Genomic DNA, 21496 nt, shown 5'->3' on the forward strand with positions numbered 1-21496 from the left:
GTGATACATATAAAGTTATTAAAGGGTAACAGTTTTTGTCTGTTTTATTTTAACAGTTTTGAACAGAATTAGAGAAGCAGATTTCTAATATATTTACAATGAACTCCTTAGATTGTAGAATTAATATGAATCCTATTTAATCAGTAAACTTTAAAGTAGCTCTAAGTTACCTTATTTAAAAATGACAACATATAATTTGGTATTTTAAATATGAATACCTTCTATTTGTTACATTTTACTTGGTGTATTAAATTTAAAAGAACTAATTTTACAAAGGATTTTAACCTTTTAATTCATGTTACATAAGTGTGGAATTTACCTCTGATGTTAATTGTTATGCAAAATACATCATTATAATATCTCCCAGGAAGAAATCTTTAAATCTTACCATAAATTGATTATTTAAAATTTCATGCAAAAAAAAAGAGGGAAATAAATTATTTTCCAGATTTCACTCGGTTACAGTTTTTGAATGAGTAAAAAAATGAAGTGTTCCTCTCACCTTTTCAGCATTTTGTAAAGTTTACCACCCATAATGAAATCTTTATTGACAAAAAAAAAGCTGAGACTTTTGCCTTATTACCTAAAGCACAATACCAGAAAAGTTGATCTGTTCCCAAGTGAAACTTAATTTATTTATAGTTACCTTAGTGATAGACATTTACAAATGACTACACGAGACTAAGCTCATCTTCCTAATAATTCTTCATGGGTATGCCTACATTATTACAATTTCCCAAACAGCAGTAGATTTTCTTTTTCCTAAAGAAGTCCTTCTCTCAAACTTTTATTTTTATATTTCTTCCAGATAGAATTATTTCATACAATTCTGTTATGAAAATCCCCTTTCTAATAAAAGTACAAAAGTATACTTGCTCATAATATGACTATTGTTTCTCTTCAGTTTTATAAATTATGCTATATATGGAGAAGATAATGCTTTGCAAAATAATGAATGATACTGATGAATTGTTTATGACGTGTAAACTTAAGGTATATTACCTTTTAAATCATGCTTATTGAAATTGCTCCTAATCTTTATGAACATGATTGTCAAACATATATTTGTTTATCAGAAATATATTTGCATTCTAACAAAATACATATATTTTTAGTGTTTAAAAATGGAACCATGTTTTAGAAAAAGTTAAGGTATTCATAGCATGTAAGGTAAACATACCCTGCTAGACTGACCAGAGTAGATCTAAAAAGAAGCCACCTATGATTAATTAATTGGGTGTTCTTCTGCAAACTGAGACTCATCACACTGAAAAATATATAACAAAAACTGGTAAGTATTAAAAGAAACTCTGAAATTAGAGGAAATACATTGTTCACTGAAATCTCGATGATGTGTGTTTAAAATTTCTTGCTGGCTGGAATTTCTTTACTTACAAAGTTTGTATTGGGACTCAGTAACTGGCCTTGGGCATTTGAAAACAGAATGGCTTGTTAGAAAATCAGCAATGTGAAACTTGACGATGTATGCAGAGTGTTGTAAGACCCACCAACTGGGCTACTACTAAGTTATTTTCATTTCAGACATCTTAATAGAAAGTTGATTTGTGTGATGTATAAAGCAAACAGATTTATAAAAACACAATTTGTTATACTTAGGGATTTTGGATGAGAAAATAATTATATTTAAGCTGCTTATATTCCATTAAAACAAACTCCCATGGATAACCATTGTGTGATAATTCTAGTCATTCCCAAGAACTCTAAACCAGGGTTTCTTAACCATTTTTTGTTCCACAGACCCCTTTGCCAGTCAGGTGAAACCCCGGATCCCTTAATAAGTCCACACTACACTGTGTGTTATTTAATAGATAAATCACACCCACACCAACATGTCCACACAAGAATAATTTTTTTTGAATTTTCAATTCAGGCTTATGGACCCCCTGAAATCTTTCCTTGGATCCCTGTTAAGAACCCCTGGTTAAGATTAGAGTCTAATCTGAGTGCTCAAAATTTGCCTCTGAACCAGTTTCATGTTGTTACCTTAATAAATGAAAAGTTAATCCTAAATTAATGTTGTTATGCATTAATTTATCCGTGTTTAGGTGTGTGTGTGTGTGTGTGTTTCTTTACCCTTTTATTTGCTTTTTATTTATACCTGTGACCATTTCTCTCTCTATTTCCTTAGAGTTTTGTTTCATTCTCTTGTTTGTGCTGGATGGAAATACTTTGTATTTTTGAAACATTTTCCTTGTTTGGAGAGAAGAAAGATATAATGTTCTTTATATTTAGTTTCAGGTTATTGTCATTTCTTACTTACCATGAGAGAATACTGGAGAGGTTGCCACTCATTCCCCAGGGTTTAAAGTCACAAGTCAACTTTATCTTTAAGGCACAAGCCAGTTCTTACCCAAGTGCTTTCAGGGAAGAGAAATTTTTTTCTGAGGTTGAATAAAATGATAATTGAAGGAATTTGCATATTAAAAAAGATCTTGGGCGTGAGCAATCCCTGCTCCATAGTGTCATAGATTTGTCTTTACTCTTTTGGAATTTATATGTGAACAGCAAAGCCGTAGAGCCAAGTGCAGAATGAAAATTTCAGGTAAGGTTATGTATACTTTAAATAAATATGTTCAGGATAAATATTTAATTTCTGTCTTCAATTTGCTATTATAAAGAAGGCCTAGCATTAATTAAATACTATCAAGGCAGGTTTCTATTCCTTCTAATCTTGTACATTCCCACAAATGTGGTTGTGTTTTCATAACTTAGTCCTGCCACCAGTCACAGGTATTTTTGGGATGAGAGAATGTGGGTTTTACCCATCATTTCAGGTAAATCTTAGAGCATAGATGCTGAGTGAGAAAAGGATTTTCTTCAGGCTATCATAGGCCCAATGGAAGAGCATATTTTTAGGTAAGTCAGGGAACGATGGCATTGGATGTTGTCATACGATTGTGGCCGCTGATTAATATATTATACAAGTGTGATTCAGTTTGATTCTTCTGTGTTTTATTTATTTTTAAAATTTTATCCTCCTCCCTTGCAGCTTTTTGCTTGCTGTCTGCTTTCTGTGTCCATTCACTGTGTGTTCTTCTGTCTGTATTTTGTTTATATTTATTTTTGCGGCTTGCTTGCTGTCTGCTCTCTCTGTCCATTTGCTGCACATTCTGTGTTTTTGCTTGTCTCCCTTTTTGTTGGGTCACTTTGCTGAGTTGGCTCTCGGCAACGCTTGCTGGCCAGGCGGCACTCTGCCTTGCTTGTGGGTGAGCCTGCCTTCACAAGGAGGCCCCGGGACACGAACCCAGGGCCTCCCAGATGGTAGACGGGAGCCCAACTGATTGAGCCACAGCCGATTCCCTCCTCTGTGTTTTAAGGGGCAGGTAAGTTCTACTGTAGAATTCAGGGCCTCCTGAGCCTACAAATGAATTCAGGCGGGTGGAATTAAGTAAAGCCTAACAGTTGTCTACATTAACTTGATATTTTAGCCTGAATAGACATGACAGTTGCCTCATTTTTTACTTCACTTTGCCAGGAAGCATAAATCCTTAATGTACCAGTATATTGTATCTGGAAATGCCTTTGAGTCATCATAGATTATGATCCCAATATGAGACATTCAAATACACTTGAATTATTTTATGAAATAAGTTTATTTCAAGGGACCCATATTTGTAATTTGCCTGAAGCAATCATTCTGAAACCTTTCATTGAAAGCCCTCCATTAATTTGGCTGACCTACATACATGCCTGGCACGTTTTATCTCAGGTTCTCAACAGATCATTTACTAAGGAGATAGAATATACCAAATTGGTATTCTATTGCCTTTCAGTTCTTTTTTGAGAATGGATGACTGCTGAAGAGCATTTTATGTCAGTTAAGTCATTCAAACCTGTCTTTTGTCAGCTCATTCCACAGTTTCCCGACCTCGCTTTGGAACCACACATTGCTTGCACCAGGGTTGGACATTGAATTTCACTATCCTAGATTCTCAAGTTTTCAATTATGAATCTATGTTCTGCTAACCAGGGGGAAAAAGTGAATGGAGATCTGACTATATTTTAGGCTATTGCTTTATTTATATTGCTCTAATACACTGAATGATATCTTTTATTTGATTTAGCCAGCAAAGTGGTCATGTCCTTTCTCCCAGAATAGGAGGGAAAGCAGGGAGCAGTTTGCTCTGTAAACTTTGTATTGTTCTGATTAGTCAATTGGAATTTCTGATTACAAAAGAGGTAGAAAGAAGGCTTAGAGGAGGATAATCTTAAACTTTGAAAATGCTTCTGTCAGTTGGCCTTGATTTTAATGTGTTTTCAGGGGTTCTTAACAAGGGATCCGTGAGCTTGAATTGAAATTCAAAAAAACATTATTCTTGTGGGGCTGTGATGGTGTGAGTATGATATATTTATTAAATAATACACAGTATAGTGGACATACTGAGGGGTCCATGGTTTTCACCTGACTGGCAGAGGGATCCGAGAAACAAAAAAGGTAAAGAACCCCTAGTATAGATGAAGACAGGAGTTGGCCAAAAGAGCTTCTTTTGGTAAAATGAGCATGAACTACAGTGGGTGATGGAATTTACTTTTATTACCTACTGGAAAATGTATTGTGATATCAAATTTGTAATATCTTTCCAGTACAGAAAATGGTTGCACTTAAAATGGAAACACACAGAACAGGCTTATCGAAAAAGTAAAATGAGAATTTACTCAAGGATTAGTCTGATGGATAAGTTCAGTCGATTTTGATGCCAAGAGTACACATTTATTTACATTGTTAATATTTTTTAAAAAGCAACGGTAAAAAAACCCTGAAATATCACTTTATAGACTTTGGATAGTCTACTCCACATCCTCTTGGGTCCAGCAGGTCATAGCCTTTTTAAAAAAAAATCAAGATATATGAAAACAAAACAGGTACCACCACACCCACATCTTTTTCTGGCCCTTCTTTTCTGCACATGCATTGATTGTTTTGGGTGGCCGTGTCCTGGTTTTCATGCATCATCACAGTACATGTAAAAGATGATGAAAGCATTTAGAATAGCAAAAATTTAGTAGCTATCTGAATTTGACCCTAAAGTCAGAACTGAATTATTCTCTTGTTGCCCAATTTCAGCTCTTGTCCTTCATTGTCTTTATAGGAAATTTGGAAATGCTTTACTTTGAGCTACTCATTTGCTTTCTACCCCAGAAGTTCCATTTTTACCCGTGGCTATTTAGTTTTATATGAGAATATCTCCCAGAAGAACAGACCCTTTCTTGCCTTGAAAACAGATTGGGTCTCAGTTCCACCACTTATGAATGTGGGTAGTTCATTTAACCTCCATTTGTTAAACAGGGAAGTAATAGCTGCCCCACTTAAGTAAAATAACGTCAGAAAATCACTGTGGAAACTTAGAGAATTGGGAGGTTTTCTTTTTAAGCGTAACATTTTAAAATACCAGGGGAGGAAAGAAATTACATTTGAGTGCCACTAAATGCTGTAGCTTTTGTCAGACGCTTTACATTTATATTAGCTCTTTTAATTCTCTGAGGTAGGCATTATGGTCTCCCTTTCACAAATGAGAAAACTGTGGTTCAGAGATTTAAGTTAAGTCTAATGTTAAACATCTAGTAATGGTGGCACCTGGGTTTGATCCAACTCTGATTTTAAAGCTTATATCCTTTCCATTGCTTTGAGCTGGCAAGTATTTTGTAATATTTTGTAGATTTATGTTAACTCCAATCACCTGAAATGCAGGTTGGAAGCTTAGTTTTGAGAAAACTTGGGAGGGCAGCTCCCTACAAGCTTATAAAAGGATTGGAAATGTGTGCCCACTCTTGCTGATACCCATAGTTTCTGACCCCTAAATAAGCCATACAGTGATGCCTTTGGGCATTATATCCTATCCAAAAGTTTCCTTATTTTTAAATGAGAAGGTTAGACTAAATGCTCTCTAAAGTCCTTGTATCCCCTAGAACCCTAGTGGAAAGGGGTAAGTAAAGCATATATGCCATATAAACGACAGTGCTTCTCTTTTTTCCATCTTTCCTTCAGCACACCAGGCACTATGCTAGGTACTGTTTCCAAGTTTAAGAGATATATTTGCTAAATGAATTGATTTCATTTCTTAATTTAAAAAAAATGTGGAGTACATTCTGGAGTGCCAGAACTTCTTAGAGAAAGAAATTGATTTACATTTTTACATTTTCCATTTAACATTCTTTCCAAGCCTCATGTAATCCCACCACCACCACCCTGCATTGCTGTGAAACATTTGTTAAAAACTGTGAGAGAGCATGGTCAAATTATTACTACCAACTATGGCCATATCTTATCTTTGGTGTTTGTTTCCCCAATCCACCCAGTTAATAACACCCTGTATTAGAATTGTTATTTGTTATGGTTCATGAGAGAACATTGCCATATTTGACCTGTTAACCATAGTTCATCTCCCACCACAGGATTCATTATTATACAATCCCATGCTTTGTACAATCCATTCAGAGTATATACTCAGTAACTCTCATTTTCATCACAGAGTTGTGCTGACATCACCTCACTCAATTTTAGAATGTTTTCATTACTCTAAAAGGAAAAATCTCATACCCCCATGTATCCCCTGTTGTCCCTTAGAATTGATGTATCGTCTTTGCCATTGCTGAAAAATATCATACTATTGCTGTCCATATTATATTAGCTGTAATTTTTGCGTGTATCATGATAGTCTTTAACACTTTGTAAAAGAACACTTTCATATTTATACCGTTAGCCACCACTAAAATCACTGTTATACATTTCCTAGGTTATTCTCTAGCTTCCTTTCAATTGACATTTATGTCCACAGACTACCCCTTTTGGCAAAAATATGAATAAGACAAACAAGGAAGAAATAACACACTTTTAGACAAGATTTATGGTAGTTGCAAAAATTAATGTAATAGTGCTGGTAATTGTGATATTTCAGTTTTTACAAAAGCAAAATTCTGACCACTGTCCCTTGCCCCCCACCCCCCACCCCCAGATAAGCAGTAAATGCTTAGAACTAACTATCAATTTTATATGGATTTGCTGTATAAAACCAAATTCCACTCTGGCAAAGAAAAACCAAATATACACGTCCACAGTATTGTGTGTATTGACATTTTAAAAACATAAGTCCTCCTGCATGTTTTGTCTTCTATTGAAAAATAATATCCTGAAGGGCATTAAACACGGAAGGAAAAAAAAGTGTCAAAACCAATATTTTCCAATGTAAACCAGCATAGCTCTGGGTCTATGCTGGTTTACAAACTAAAGTCTTAGGTGGTTTTGCAGCCTTTGTGGAGTTTGATTAGAATGATTAAATAATGTGGGTCTTTAAAGAACCGTGAAAACCTCCCAGGTGGAGGCCACACAGCACAGCTAAGGTGTTTCAGAAAATGGTTTCAGTTTACATGTACCATTGACCTGAACCACCAACGAGCAAGGTTACTTTTAGCAAGTCTGAGTGATAATTGTGATATTTTCTCCTTTCCTTAATGGTGCAAATTTTATTTTTGAATAGGTTGTTTTTTAAATGTGGTGCTTATTTAAAAGTCACCTTATTTACTGGCCTTTCTCTCTTGGAAGGATTTACTTTCTTTGACTTTGAAATGCATTGAATCCCTCTTGGGAAATAACCCTCTAATCAACAGATTGAGATATATCCGGATCACACCATAACCCTGAAATACACAGAAGAAGCCTGGTGTGGCAGTGTTAGCCTTTAAGGTCAGCAGCCTTCTCCTCTCATCCCCCTACCCTCACCCCCTAAAAAGGATTTGTCTTGTATAATTTACTACTGGGTAAATTGTGCAGTCTTACAATTGCTCCCAAAGCTTGAATCAAATATCCCTCTATCAGAAAATTTTGTACTCGTATAACTTATGAAGTACTTCACTTATGAAGTACCAGTGAGAGCATTTCTTAAAGCTTCTTTCTGAAGGTGCCAGTTGAAGGTAATGGAAGGCATGAACTGAACCCTCTGTGAGATTAGACTGACTTGAAGGGAAACTTTCCCTTTAAGGGTTCTGTCTTGTTAGGAGTGAAAGAACATTTACTGAGTACCTGATTTACGGCGGTCACTTTCAGCGACTCCTCACAGGAAGCATTATCTCCATTTTACAGATAAAACCAAGTTAAGGTTTGCAGGGACTTAGCCAAAGTCATAAAGCTAAAATGGCAGAGCAGGGTATGACTCTAAGCTTTCCAATGTGAAGTCTGTTTTCCTCTCAAGACACCTCCTCCTCCTGAGCCCACTCTTAAGAGGGTGTGAATCAGGGGGCTGCTCCTGCCTCTCACTTAGTGTAATTCATGCCTCAAGGACTGAAGGTAAGATGTCACCAATACTGCTAATAAAGTATTCCTTTGTGTAGTCACTCCAAAGTAGTGAAACAACTATTCAGGAAGCCCAGGTTTGATGGTTAGATCTCCTAAAGGCCATCAGATTGCCTTTTGTTCTGGAAAATTAGCTGAATCGGTGACATTTTTGGTTTTCCAAAATACTTTCTTAAGGTGGCAGATGCTTGTTCACTAAGGGGAGGTAGCATCATTAGTAGGGTAAAAGCAAACAACCGGGTTCAAATTCCAGCTCAATGTGTGACCTTGGACAAGTTACCTCACCTAAGACTCAAGTTACTCATATACCAAATTAAAAAAAAAAAATCCTAGTACCCACCTATAGGGCTTTTGTAATGATTAAATACAGTACATGTGACTGACTTAACCCAGGGCTTGGGGTATTTTAAATGTTCAATAAGTGGAGCTAATGCTACTGTCATAGAGTTTGGATTAATTTGTGGGAACTGGGGTAGTAATGCCAGATGTTATTTGGTGAGATGCCTTGTGGCTTATCCTATCTCTTTCTCTCTACCTGCCTACCTACATCTACCTGATCTTTCATCTACCCATATCTATTTTAACCAGGCAGAGAAAAAAAGAAGAGTATTGTTTGTCAATGTAGGCAATTATAAATGTAATTTTAGTTTCAGTGCACCAAATACCTTCTGGCTGCTAAAGACAAGTGACAGAAGTAAAACGAAACAAGTTATCCTGTCTCAGGTTCCCACTTTTCTCACATTGCTATGATTCTCATGCACAGAACAATGTGTGTGAAGTTTTCTTTATCCTGAAAAATGTAAACACATTTTTTTAGATGGTGTATGTTATGTGTGGGTATTGGTGTCTGTTTGGGGCTTGAGGTAAGAGGTGACAAAAATACAGAAAAGAGTAATTGCTTTATAGATGTTAAAATTTGGTTCAAAAGATAAAAGAACAACTGGCACATCGGAAAAATCTGTGAAGTTAAGCAATGAAACAAACTCTCAAGGTAGTTAAAAGTGTATTTATTCATGGTAGGTCTTTATTGAGTGTGGAATTATTAATAGTGTACATTTTTTTTTTACTATTTTTAAGTATCTGTAGTTTCCGTCTCAGGGACAAAGTGATTTCTGCCAGCTTTCTTTTTCTTTGCTTTAGGTCACTAGAATATACATTTGGTTGGTGAATTGATTGACAAGTGATTGTTTTCTGGCAGGGAACAGGAAATTAACCATGTAGAAGTACACAAATGTTTATTTGGAATTAGAATGCTTATGTATTCTTTCTGACGTTTAGACTTGCTTTTGACTAGCAATGTAGGTGGAAATGCTTTGTAAATGGAAAGAAGTATATCAGTATCGATTTTTGTAACTTTAATTGAGGCATGGAAAGAAAATCTTGATCACTCAGGAAACAGTTTTCTATTTATGTAATTATGGATATTCAGTAATTTGTTAATACATAGAAATTAAGGCAAAATAGCTTTTAAAAAACATTTTCATGCATTCCAGAGATCACAGTGTTTTAGAGTGAGGGGTTGGGTTGATATCGCTTTACTTTATGAAATGAAGAAGAATCTACTCAAAGGTGAATCTTAAAGGAAAAAGAGGTTGTTAAAACAATCCTTATCCCTCATCTGCAAACCACAGCATTCTTATTTGAAATATGTCCTTTGGTAAGCACCTATAAATAGTCTTGGGAAACTATGTGACATCCTTTTCATTTTGCAGAAAGCAGAAGCCACTGGAGAAAAACGGCCAAGAGGCAGACCTAGGAAATGGGTGAGTAATAAGATAATTTCTGTTCTTTTCCTTTGTTTTGTAAAGAAAAATTTCCCATGAGTAAATGAGTAGACTACTTTTATTTGATCGATTACATGAATTTCTAACTGCGTGACAAATCCTTGAAAGGGTTAATTAAGGCAAGGGACAAATTATCACCACTTCCTACCATTAGACTCCAGGAGTTTACTCAGAATGCTTTGCTTTCCTGGGAGTGACTCCTTTTCTATCTCTTATCAACATGAAAAAAGTCTCCACTCTTCCTTCAAATAGGGTAACAAAGAGATGACTTGTTCAGTGGCTTGAGTAACTAAGGTTAAAGGGTATTATGAAACCTTGGAAGTTGATTACAAATGGTGATAAAACTCTGATGAAATGTGTATGAGATAACTTTTTAACATTCTTTTCTCCCTTCCCCCCATTTCCTCCATGGCTTTGCTTTGGACACATCCATTATTACGTGTTTTGCATTTTCTTTTACACATTGGCGTTGTTAGAAAACATGGGTTTAATTTCCACATTTTTTTGCTTTGTTTAATAGTCATTCTCTACTGACATTAAAGACAAATATGCCCTTGCAAATGTACTTGATCTCATAGGCAAACAGCTCCTGGATCCTCTGAGACCAGAAATTCAATGATTGCTGCAGAATGGTGTTCATTTTACCATTTGAACCTTGTTCCCTTTTCTGCTACACTACTTGTGTTCTTTCTGTTCGGTCCTTCACACTGACAGGAGAAAACCATCTTTAAAATGGATAAAACCAAGTAAAGACAAAGAAATGTAAAAAATAAAAAATAAAAAAAAATAAAATGGATAAAACCATTTCTCAGGCAAGGTGAAGGGATCCCCTCTCCACAGTATTGTCCGTGGTGTTTTGGGGGGGTTTCCTTTCCCTCTCTCCAATGTATTCTTCATGCCCCATCTTTTTTCAAGTTACCTTCCTGCTATGCTTGATTACATTTTCCTGTTAGTTTACCATTCTTTTCTCCTCTAGAGTTCAGCATCACTTTCTATTTATACTTGGGTATTGCCTTTCATTTAATTTATTCATCTTGTATTTTTTTCCTCTGCGCAACACATTTTGGGATTAGATTTCTTTGCTCAAGGAAACAAGGATGATATTTAGATGAAAAACATCTCAGCCCTCCAGAGGACCTTAAGATAATGTTGTTTCATTCATCCTTCCACTTCAAGAATGAATTCTTTCCAACCTGTCTACCAACTGGTGATCATCCAGCCTACGCTTGATTGCCTTCAGTGTTAGGGAATTCACTACCTCTTAAGACTGTGTCTTCCTTCCCAGAAAACTTGGAACATTAGGAAAGTCTGCCATCGAACTCCCTCTAGCATCCGTCCACTGTGCCTAGGCCTGCTTCCTGGGAAGGTGCAGAGTAGTTGTTTCCACTTTTGCTTATGATAGCCCTGGAGAGGTATGGAGACAATTAACACATTCGTTTGACCATTCCCTTTTCTGGTTTGACTGTCTCCCATACTTTGAAACATTTACCAAAAAGAACATTTTAAGTTCCTCCACCATTCTTGTTATTCTCTTCTGAGCTCATTTGTTTTCTAATCTTTTGAATTATGAATTATGGTTCTATGTCCAGTGGGTTGATCACCTCCTTTCTTGCATGTACTGTTCCAGTGATCTATCAGTGCTTAATAAACCACCCCAATAGTTAGGAGCGTAAAACAATGAGCATTTCATTATGCTTCCAGATTCTTTGGGCTGGGAATAGGTACTGGGCCCAAAAGCAAGGCTTGTCTCTGCTCCAGGAGACCTGGGGTCTCAACTGGGAAGACTCAGATGGCTGGAGGGGACTCTAAATGCCAAGGGTCTAGAATCCAGAGGCTTCTTCCCTCCGGGGTCTGGCGCCTTTGCAGTACTGGCTGGAAGTCTGGGTGCATTGGGGATTGTCGACTGGATTCCCTAGCTCGTTGGTCTTAGAGTGGTCAGCCTTTTCATGTGCACGCAGGGCTCCCGGAGACAGCGTAGTATTCTGGCAAATGAGGGAGCTGCATGACCTTTTTTGACTTAGTTGCAAAAATCCATAAGGGCTGCTGTTTCCTTTGTACTCTAGGAAGGACACAACAGACTAAGTTGATATTGGCATACATATCAATCTGCTGTTTTCTAAGCAGAAAACTTACAGAACTCTGTAAAGGACATTGCATCCATTGAAATCGCCAGTGAGAAAGACCTATTAAAACCTAAGCAACATTAAGAGAAAATAAATCAGCCCTTTGAAGTTATGAGATTAGTGTTTATAAAATGAAATAAAATAAGTTGCTAGCAAACACCGTGAAAGTTAGTCAGCACAACAGCCTCCATCAGCTGGGGCGATTTAATGGGCAGTTCTGTCTTTCATCTCTTCTACTTTGGGGCCATCCTCGAATGTCACCATTTCATCTCCATAGGCATGGTTACAGTCACATCACTCCTCTTCTCAGAAACTTCTCTGCCTCCACAGCTGGCCTTTGGATTAATTATAACCTGAACCTCCTGGCACTTCAAGGTCCCCATGGTTTTCTCCCACCTGACTTTGTCTCCCACCGCTCTTCCTCACACACCTGATGTTTTAGCCAACCTGGAGTGAAATACAGAGCAATTAAAGGATTTTCCCCCCCCAGATCCCTGCTCATTATGGGGGATCTGGATTTTAAGCATCTGATTTTCCTGTTGGGTAAGCAGCCCATGTGAGGCTTCCACCACAGACACCCTTGCTTTTTGGGAATAGCTGGGCCATCTTCATTGATGCTCATGGTTTCTAAATTTTACTGGCTGTGAGAATGGAAAATGTTGTGTGGTGATTTGTTACAAGTCCCTCATTTGGTCCCCAAAGAAGAGTTGTTCCACTTAGGAGAGGAAATAAAAGGAAATTGTGTATTTTTTCTAGACAGTGTGTTTCCTCTTTGCTTGTATATCTTCTTTTATATAGAGTATTCAGCCAGTCACAGAAAAGCATTCTTTGCTGGAAAGCTTGTACTAAAGCAATACATTATTGCATTTTCCATAGGATATGGGCTTGTACTTTTTAGCAAGTTCAGTTCTTTCCAACAGTGTCATTTACTGATGTCCTTGAATTAGAAATTTGTTTTTCAACTGAAATATGTTTACTAGCCACATGGATTGGAAGCCAAATTTTTCCCTTTTTATTCCTCTTTTGTTTTTGTTTTTATGTTATTTTGCTTTTTAAAAATATGTCCTGTAAATCTTACAGTTTCATGTAACAGGCGTGGGGAAAAATACCAATGGTGTCACTCTTTCATCTGATATGATTGGGATTGGAAATTAGTATGTTAATCAAGTTGATTAACCAAAGTATGTAGGTGTAGCAGTAATCTGTATCAGTCCTTGTTTCCAGAGGAGATGGAGGGATGGTTAATCCGGTGACCCAGTGAGTATGTTGGCTAGATTTAGCTGAGTGCGTCTACTGTTTTCTTTAATCTCCTTTGCCTTTTATTTAGTTTTTACTAGTTGGAATTAGATTTAAGAGCTATTATTTTGATGAGCTAATCTGGAATTGCACTTTTTTTTTTTATATGTGGAGAGGGATGAGAGGTAAAAGAGAAGGAGAAGTGGACCTAAGTTTTCTCCTGGTCTTATGTATAGTTAGGAGCTAAGAATCTGGATTCAGATGGGTTAGGTTCAAATTTTGGGCTACCAACTACTGTATAATCTTGAAAAATTATATAACCTTTTTTAAAATTTGGAGAAGTTGTGGGTTTACAGAAAAATAATGCATCAATACAGTTTCCATTTACTATCCTATTATTAACACCTTGTATCGGTGTGGTAGATTTGTTAAAATGCATTAAAGAAAATTTTTATGATTTTGTATTGTTTGTGTTGTGCAGTCCTATGTTGGTTTTTTGTTTTGTTTTTTAGTTCTTATTCGAGTAACACAATGTAAAATTTCTCCTTTTAGCCACACTCACATACATACTATTCACAATGTGAATTATATAACCTTTTTAAGGTTCACCTTCCTCTGTGTGAAGCAAGTAAGAATGGTATGCTTCCTCTAGAATTTTTGTGAGGATTACATGGTATAATTCATGTAAAGGGCTTAATAAAGTGCATAGTAAGTCTTAGTAAATGCTAGAGATCATGATTCATTCCACTTTTTCACTGACACTTTTATGTAAATATCTGCGACAGCCTAGATGCTAATTACTTATAGTTATCAGTAGTGACACATGGAGTGAAGTGACAGAGTTCTGTGTCAATCTAACCAATTACCCTTGGTAATATCATTACATCTTCACAATATCTAGGCTGAGTAAGTTTAAGAGTTATTAATAAATATTAAAGTACATTCTAAATGTCTTTGCAATTTACATTGCAACTGATCAATGACCTTTCTTCTGATTGAGAAAAGCTGGTATCGTGTTATTCACCAATTTGAAAACTATGACTTTCCCTCAATATGCACATGCAGGGATGTGCTGGCCCTCCGAAGCCTGGCATTCCATTAGTCAATCCTTCTGCCGATTCAAATTAGACACTTAATATTGGCCTTTCATTTTTGCCCAGGAAGGGATCTCAATACAAAATTGATTTAGTGATGGAAAGAAAGTATTTGAAAAGAGTTTTAGATTGTGGAGCCAAGGCTCAAGAATACAGTGACATAATAAAAACACTGTTAACCTCATGTATGAAATGCTTCATACAGATGTTCAGTGAAGGAGCTAGTGCTTCTGGAGAAAAAGAAGCAAGGACCAAATTATAAAGAATAAATCAGTGGGACAAGGGATGGTTTTAGGTGTTTTGTTTTCAGAATATTTTTATGAGAAAGGAAATTAATAATAGAAGGAAAATACTCCCCAATATGAATTAATGGCTTTTAAAGGGAAAAAAAATCATTCTGGAGATACTGAGATTGACCTAGAAATTGACCCAAACACCAGATGCTGAAGCTTAACTTTAGTTGATCACTAGAAAGTTTCTTACAAACCCCAGCTGTTTTCTCAGGCTGCTGACTCTTTATTTGGTAATGGGTGTGTGCAGTACATCGATTTAAAAATATGCACTTCCATTACATCTCTTTTGGGGGGCAGTTGTCTTTCTTTTATGAAAGAACTTGTGATACACAGGATAAGTGATGTAATTTCATTTGTTAGTCAAATGTGAAGATTCTTGGTAGGCAACAGGGGCTTTTTGTGTTTCCTAGTTTCCAGAAATCTAGAAACTTAAGTAATGATTTCAGGATCAGGTTTTAGGAACTAGATCAGAATAAAATCTATTGCAATTAATTGAAACCCCTTGGATTTCTTTTAAAAAGTCATAGGTGTTAATGTGTGGAAGAACCTGGAAACCTAATTTTGAAGTGAAAGCATTAGGTTTTCATTTCCAATATTTTTTCCCACTAGATGGTTGTTATTTTTTTAAACCTTTAGCCATTTGTAATTTAACACTTTCATTGTTTAAACTGAAATATAACTTCAGTGTTCAGAATGAAATGTCCAACCATGCAGATTGCAGATAATTGTATCTTTGTATTAGAGTCAGAGGGGAAGAAATGACTGATATGACATAAAAAATGGCCTGCTAATGGGATGTGTGAAGGTGAAACCATTTTCCCTTAGAAACCTAGAAATAGCATGCTTTAAAAAACAGAAGATGCACTCTATAAAATAATTAAAATATAAATTTTCTGATACATATATAATGTGTTCAGAATTGGACGGTAATACTTTTTGAAACCATCTCCTCCTTTGCAGTATTTTGTGATATAAATGGAATAGTTTCCAAACTCTAACAGAACTCTGTGGGGAAAAGGTTTGGCTTTGGTTTATTTTTGTTTACTGCAAACCTTCACTCAAATGATTATTTAAAGTTGCAAGATTAAATGTCAAGACCCTAATCATACTGAGAAGGTAAGAATTGGATTGAATCCCATTTTTGTTTTAATTTTGAGGTGCTCTTCTTAATTATTCTGTTAAATAATGTCTTCAAGAAAGAGATTAATAATCTGCCCAACTGGGCCATCCAATTCAGTTTGGCCAAACTCTATGAGACCCAAACCATTCAGCATGATAAAGACAATGACTGTGGGGTCAGCTACTCAAGTGGCAAGTGCCACAGTAACCGTGTGATTTCGGTATCCTATAATCATGGAAGAACATGCTTCTTACCCTCTTGTGTTTGAGTGGCAAATTCTAGGCAGGAGGTGGTTCAGATAAATGTCATGTTTCTCTGCATGATATCATCAGATCCATAGAATCCCAGCAGAGACATTTACCTCAGTTTCATGCCAATAAAGTGAAAGGTATTTTGGAACTAAAAGACCAGTTTACATGATAGTAAATGAATTTAAGAATTTCCTAGCACAATATGTTCTCCATGCCCATATTTACCTACACTTAACCAAATCTGAGTAATTAAGGATGGCAGTCAATGTATTTCTAAAAGGTTAGAAACCCTTGATGTCTTATATAAATGAAATTACTCTGTGGCATATTTTTTTTACTAGGTAAAACTATCACTATATTTACAAAGAACACTTGTTCTCTTTTTGAAAGGGGGATTCTGTTTAAGACTTTTTAAAATCAAGAAATGATTAATTCTACACTCTTCAGTATTTGACACAAGTTTTTAAACATTTTTGACAAAACTTCAGTTCGTTGGGATTTAATCAAGCTCTGCCGAGGACTGAAATGAGGGCTTTTGCATTTTTATGGGCTGAATACCTTTGGGCAGGTAACTTAAAATTACCCCTGTTTTTTGTCCTGTTTAAGTAGGTAGCATGCATATTCTATCCATAATCAATGGCTGTCAAGAATTTAGGGTTGTAAAACACAACAACCTTCATTGCTGCAACCAGCTCTATTATCCAGGGACTGATTATTGGGTTTATAGATTATCCAGCTCTAGTCTCCATCTCTGCTTTGCTCTCCCTTGCTCCCTCTGCTACCTGCCCTTTGGCCGTTTCACTGTTCATCAGCGCCTCCGCCAGATTCTGGGCAGGGCCAGTGCTGGGGGCGGTGGCGGGGCTGGTGGTCAGCTCTGGTAAAAAGCTTGGTAGGAAGGAGACTGTGTGAGTAATTACAGACATAAGGTTTTCAGATTATCTGTCTTTGTGCTGCATCCAGGCTACCCCCAGACCCTGTCCTCAGGAATAATCCAACGCAGCCACGAAACTGAAGTTTGTTTTCTATTCATTATTTATTTATTCTTTTAATAAATGTGGTTTTAGAGGCTCATTAAAAGCATCTTTTTTGTGGACACTATGCTAAGTCTCTTTTTAAATATTTCCTCAGAAATGATCACTGACTGCAGATCAGGCTTGGAGTCGCAAATCTTTTGCCCCCATACAAATTCAGAAGAATTACACTAAATCCGTTCTTACATTAGATTTAGGTTGTGGCATGATAGTTCTTTAAATTCAGGCAGAGGAGATTGCTTTGTGTTGCTAAAAGGGTCCTATTAGGTATTTAAAAGGCCAAGGTGCTAACTAGCTGTATGACCAAGGTAAGCCGGTGTTGGCACGTGGTGCCGTGATTTTAACGCTCTAACCCAGTGAATACGCTTTGAGTGTCTCTCTGACACTCAGTCATGTAAGATGAACAACACTGATAGAGATATTTAAACGCCTTTGTGTTCGTTTGTTTGTTTGCTTGCTTGTCTCTGGCTTGGATGGACCATTTAAACCCTAGGACTCTAATTTCAAGAACCTTTGGTTTTGTGATTTCCCATTTGTCTAACATTTTGCTAAAGTCTTTTGACAATATTGTGGATGGAGCCTTCTGCTAGGTCCTGGAAAGGTGGGCCCTGCTTTCCAAGAGCTTACCATCTGAGGACCAGAAAAGGAAAACTTGATGCACAACTTGTAGGCATGAAGACAGTGTTTGTAGTAATTTTGTGTTCTAGTTTATACCTTTCCGCTTAAGAAGTAAACTGCCGCTATCACCCAGAACCACTAGGGAATTTGCGTGCCTTGCCCCCAGTAACATTTCCATTCCCTCACAACTGGAAATAGTATTCTGCTTTTCAAAATAGAATCTCGTGTTGTACCTTAAAAAGACTTTGGTCACAGACTTGGATCACCAGAAAAACAGGAATGCTTTGTTGGCAGACCTCACAAAATAATTTTCTAAGATAGTTTCTAATTTTTCTCTATGGAAAGTTTTTTTAATTGCCTCTTTGGGCCCCTTCCTTTACTCCTAGTTTGTTAGTATTAACATGAAAATAAAAGAGGAAAAACTGGTTAATAATTTTGTTTCTTTGACTTCTTTCAAGGGCATTTTGAAGCACTTTAAATGAACACATTAAGGCAGTGGGGTGTAGAACTGGAGATTTCATTGGGGAAAAAAAATCCAATACCTTAGGTTTACGCCACTAAAGGATTAAGTACTCCATAGTCGGAATAATGTAGGTAGCAATGTCACGAAGTTCACAAGAAGTTTAAACATTAACATTACCAATAAAGGAAGAACTGATCTGCCGAGTTTCCAGACAATCCAAATATTTTCAGTCTCAGAGGAGCATGCCATCTCAGGAAGCACCAAAGCCTAGAGAGGTGAGAGAATAACCTTATATGGAGGACATGGAATCATAAGATTGTTGCTGATAATGTGCTATAAAGTACTGTTGGCTTTGTCGTCTTTTATCATTCCCCATGCAAAATGATGATGATTCCACAGAAGACTGTAGCACCTGAATTTCTATCAGAAGCTGATCCTGGAGTTGGATTTCCTTATTAGGAGATCCCAGTCCCCACATTTTCTTTCCGGCCATTATTCTCTCAGGTAGCCCAACATTAAGGTTCTTAAATTTCTTAATGGAAAATTGATGAAGCCTTTGCAAGGTTGGACCCCCTCTCAGGTGATAGGAGGTGGGTCTGGAATGCAAGAACACGACCATCTCCTGGGTCCTCCATTCTCTTGAGAGATTGTTTGTGACACTGGACATGCACCTTATGGATTTAATGGGGAAAAAACGAAAAGGCATTGTATGATAATGGTGTCCAAAGTTGTTGGACCATATCTTTCCCATCTGTATTAGATGGGCATTATCTCTCTCCCAGCCCTAATTCTCCCCTTACAATTCCTGTCCTGGCAATGAATGGTCTAGAGTTTCATGACTTTCTGTTTGGATTTGCTCATTTTCAGACAATGATGGGGTTCTGTGTTTTTGTTTGGCAGTGTCCTTCTTCCAGTGATAACCTAGTTTGCACGTGTGACTGTGGCCATTTACATTTATCAGTGACTTGGCTGAGGATTTTGTGCTTTGCATCCTGTTTAGACTACTGATGACCTACACAAAACCATTTAAAATCCAAAACCTTATCGACAGTGAAATGGTGACCTTGTCTAATACATAGGCTTGGTCGGTTTTGCTGCTGAAATCACTAATCTCAGAAGACATCAATGGGGACCCTTTTCCATAGTTAACACCTCTGGGAACAAAACTTAAAATTACCATTTTGCTTCCATTGTTGAAACTTCTTCGAAGTTCCTTCGTAGTCACTGGAAACTACTCACTTGTACCATAGTTTCTCTTAATGATCATGGAGCAAGTGGTCTTACGTACATTACGGGATCATTAGAATGCTCACGGCATATAGTTTGTATAGTGTGAGAGGGCTTGGCCATACATGGTCACAGTATGTGACTTGCCTTTTTTTTTCCTAAAAGAGATTTCTGTCTGGGATTATTTTAATGTGATATGTATTTAGCATTACTCTGCGCTATTCTTTGAAGTAAACACATTAGAATAAAAATTTAGACTCATTTGAGAAGCTGACATTTTACATCCATAAGGCAAGCAGAAATTTTAGACTTGTCTAAAAACTTAGGTTATCTATTTGATAGTTTTATTTTTTTCATGGAGTTTTTTGAGTCTGAAAAGATGTTTACTTGCAGTTGTGAACCTGTCTTTTGTAGAAAAATATCCTCATATATATGAAAAGACTATCTACTAAGGAGATTTCATCAGTACCATTCAAAATGGGGTACAGATTTAATCACCCTTCCTGTGACAGGAGGGTCTTAACACTTTCAACCTAAATATCTCCTTATACGGCTTTTAGCCCATTTCTTCTTGTTTTGTTCCTAATGGTGAGAGAGAACATCTGGTATGTTCCTCTTCAAAATAAATCTTCCTACTTGGTGCAGTGAGAAGTGTACACACTTTGGGCTTTAGAAAATCTAGATTTGAGTTTGAGCTTTAACACTTACTAGCTGTAGACAATTGTCACTCCAAGACTAAATTTCTTTTGCAAGATGAGGCTGGTAATATCTCCCTTGCAGGTTTGGCAGTGTCCAGCTCCTAGTAGATACTCAAAAAATGGTCCTCTATTATCATCATGATTAGAACCTGTGAGAATTTATTAAGTCAGCCCTTCTCTTTTCCAGGATAGCATTCCCAGCTCTTTCTGTGTTCCATTTGTCTAACCCATTCATCATGGTTCTAAATGAGACTTTGGATGGATGGTAGATGGAATGCTGGGTTTGCAATCAAAGGCCCATCTCACTGCTTTCTGACCTAATGAATTTCTAGCTCTGTAACCTTAGACAAGTCACATAACATCTTGAGCCTAGATTTCCTCATATGTAAAATGGGAGTAACAATGAGCATATCTTCTGTGCCTTCCTTTCCATACTATAGGGAAGAAAACATAAGAAAGTAATTTGTAAGTCACAGAGCACTGTATAATCATAAGACAATAACATTTAGATATAATCAGCCATAAAAAGTAACACTTTATTATAAGGTGAATTAAAATTGCTCTTATTATTCATGTGACTTTTAAAACTTCAATTGCAAAAAAAAAAATTAAAACCTTGATAGCCATCTTCAGCCTTGCCCTTTTCCTTAATGGCAATTATTAGGCATATACTTTCTTTCCATTTTGTTGTTGTGAAATAGTTCCAATGTAGCCTCTGATCCTTTGGTTGGAAGCCTTTAAAACTGACAACTTTTAGACATATTACAGACACAAATTAAAGCAGAAGGGAATCTCTCCAGTGACGAACATTAAAGAAGAGGATTGTAGACTTAATTCTCTTAATAGCTGTCACTGACAAGTTCCAGACAGAAGAATGATGAATGGTGTGGTCAAAACATAGCTAGACAAGAAGGGAACTTTGACTGGACATTGAGGATGGGTTACAGTGGAAGTGACCCTGGCGGTTGCAGTGAGTGGCAGGAAAGGGCAGTGGCCATGCCTGTAGAGACACAATCTAAGGGGGAAGATTGGGATGGCAGACTGATGTGTGGGGGGAAGATTGGGATGGCAGACTGATGTGTAGAGGACTGAGAATGTGATATTGGAGAAGACTGGGGGAAAGACGAGCTCCTCATGTGAAGCCAAACCATGAAGATGGTCTGGAAGCATCTCCTGGAAGAGTAGACACAGGAGAGCTTACGTGAATATTTACTCATGCAATTAGTTATATTTTTAAAATCTCTTGAATA

The 21496-nt window shown here is 36.8% G+C and overlaps 1 protein-coding gene across 1 annotated transcript in view; it reads left to right on the forward strand.

The window, feature by feature from the left end:
- HMGA2 (high mobility group AT-hook 2) overlaps positions 1 to 21496 on the forward strand; it is a 130053-nt gene that overhangs the window by 11865 nt on the left and 96692 nt on the right. Inside the window, exon 4 of the mRNA XM_023591884.3 lies at positions 10021 to 10071. Coding sequence (XP_023447652.1) covers positions 10021 to 10071 — 51 coding nt within the window. The remainder of the gene's footprint in view (positions 1 to 10020; positions 10072 to 21496) is intronic.

The sequence above is a fragment of the Dasypus novemcinctus genome, chromosome 12 (genome assembly GCF_030445035.2).
Source record: "Dasypus novemcinctus isolate mDasNov1 chromosome 12, mDasNov1.1.hap2, whole genome shotgun sequence".
Taxonomy (NCBI): domain Eukaryota; kingdom Metazoa; phylum Chordata; class Mammalia; order Cingulata; family Dasypodidae; genus Dasypus; species Dasypus novemcinctus.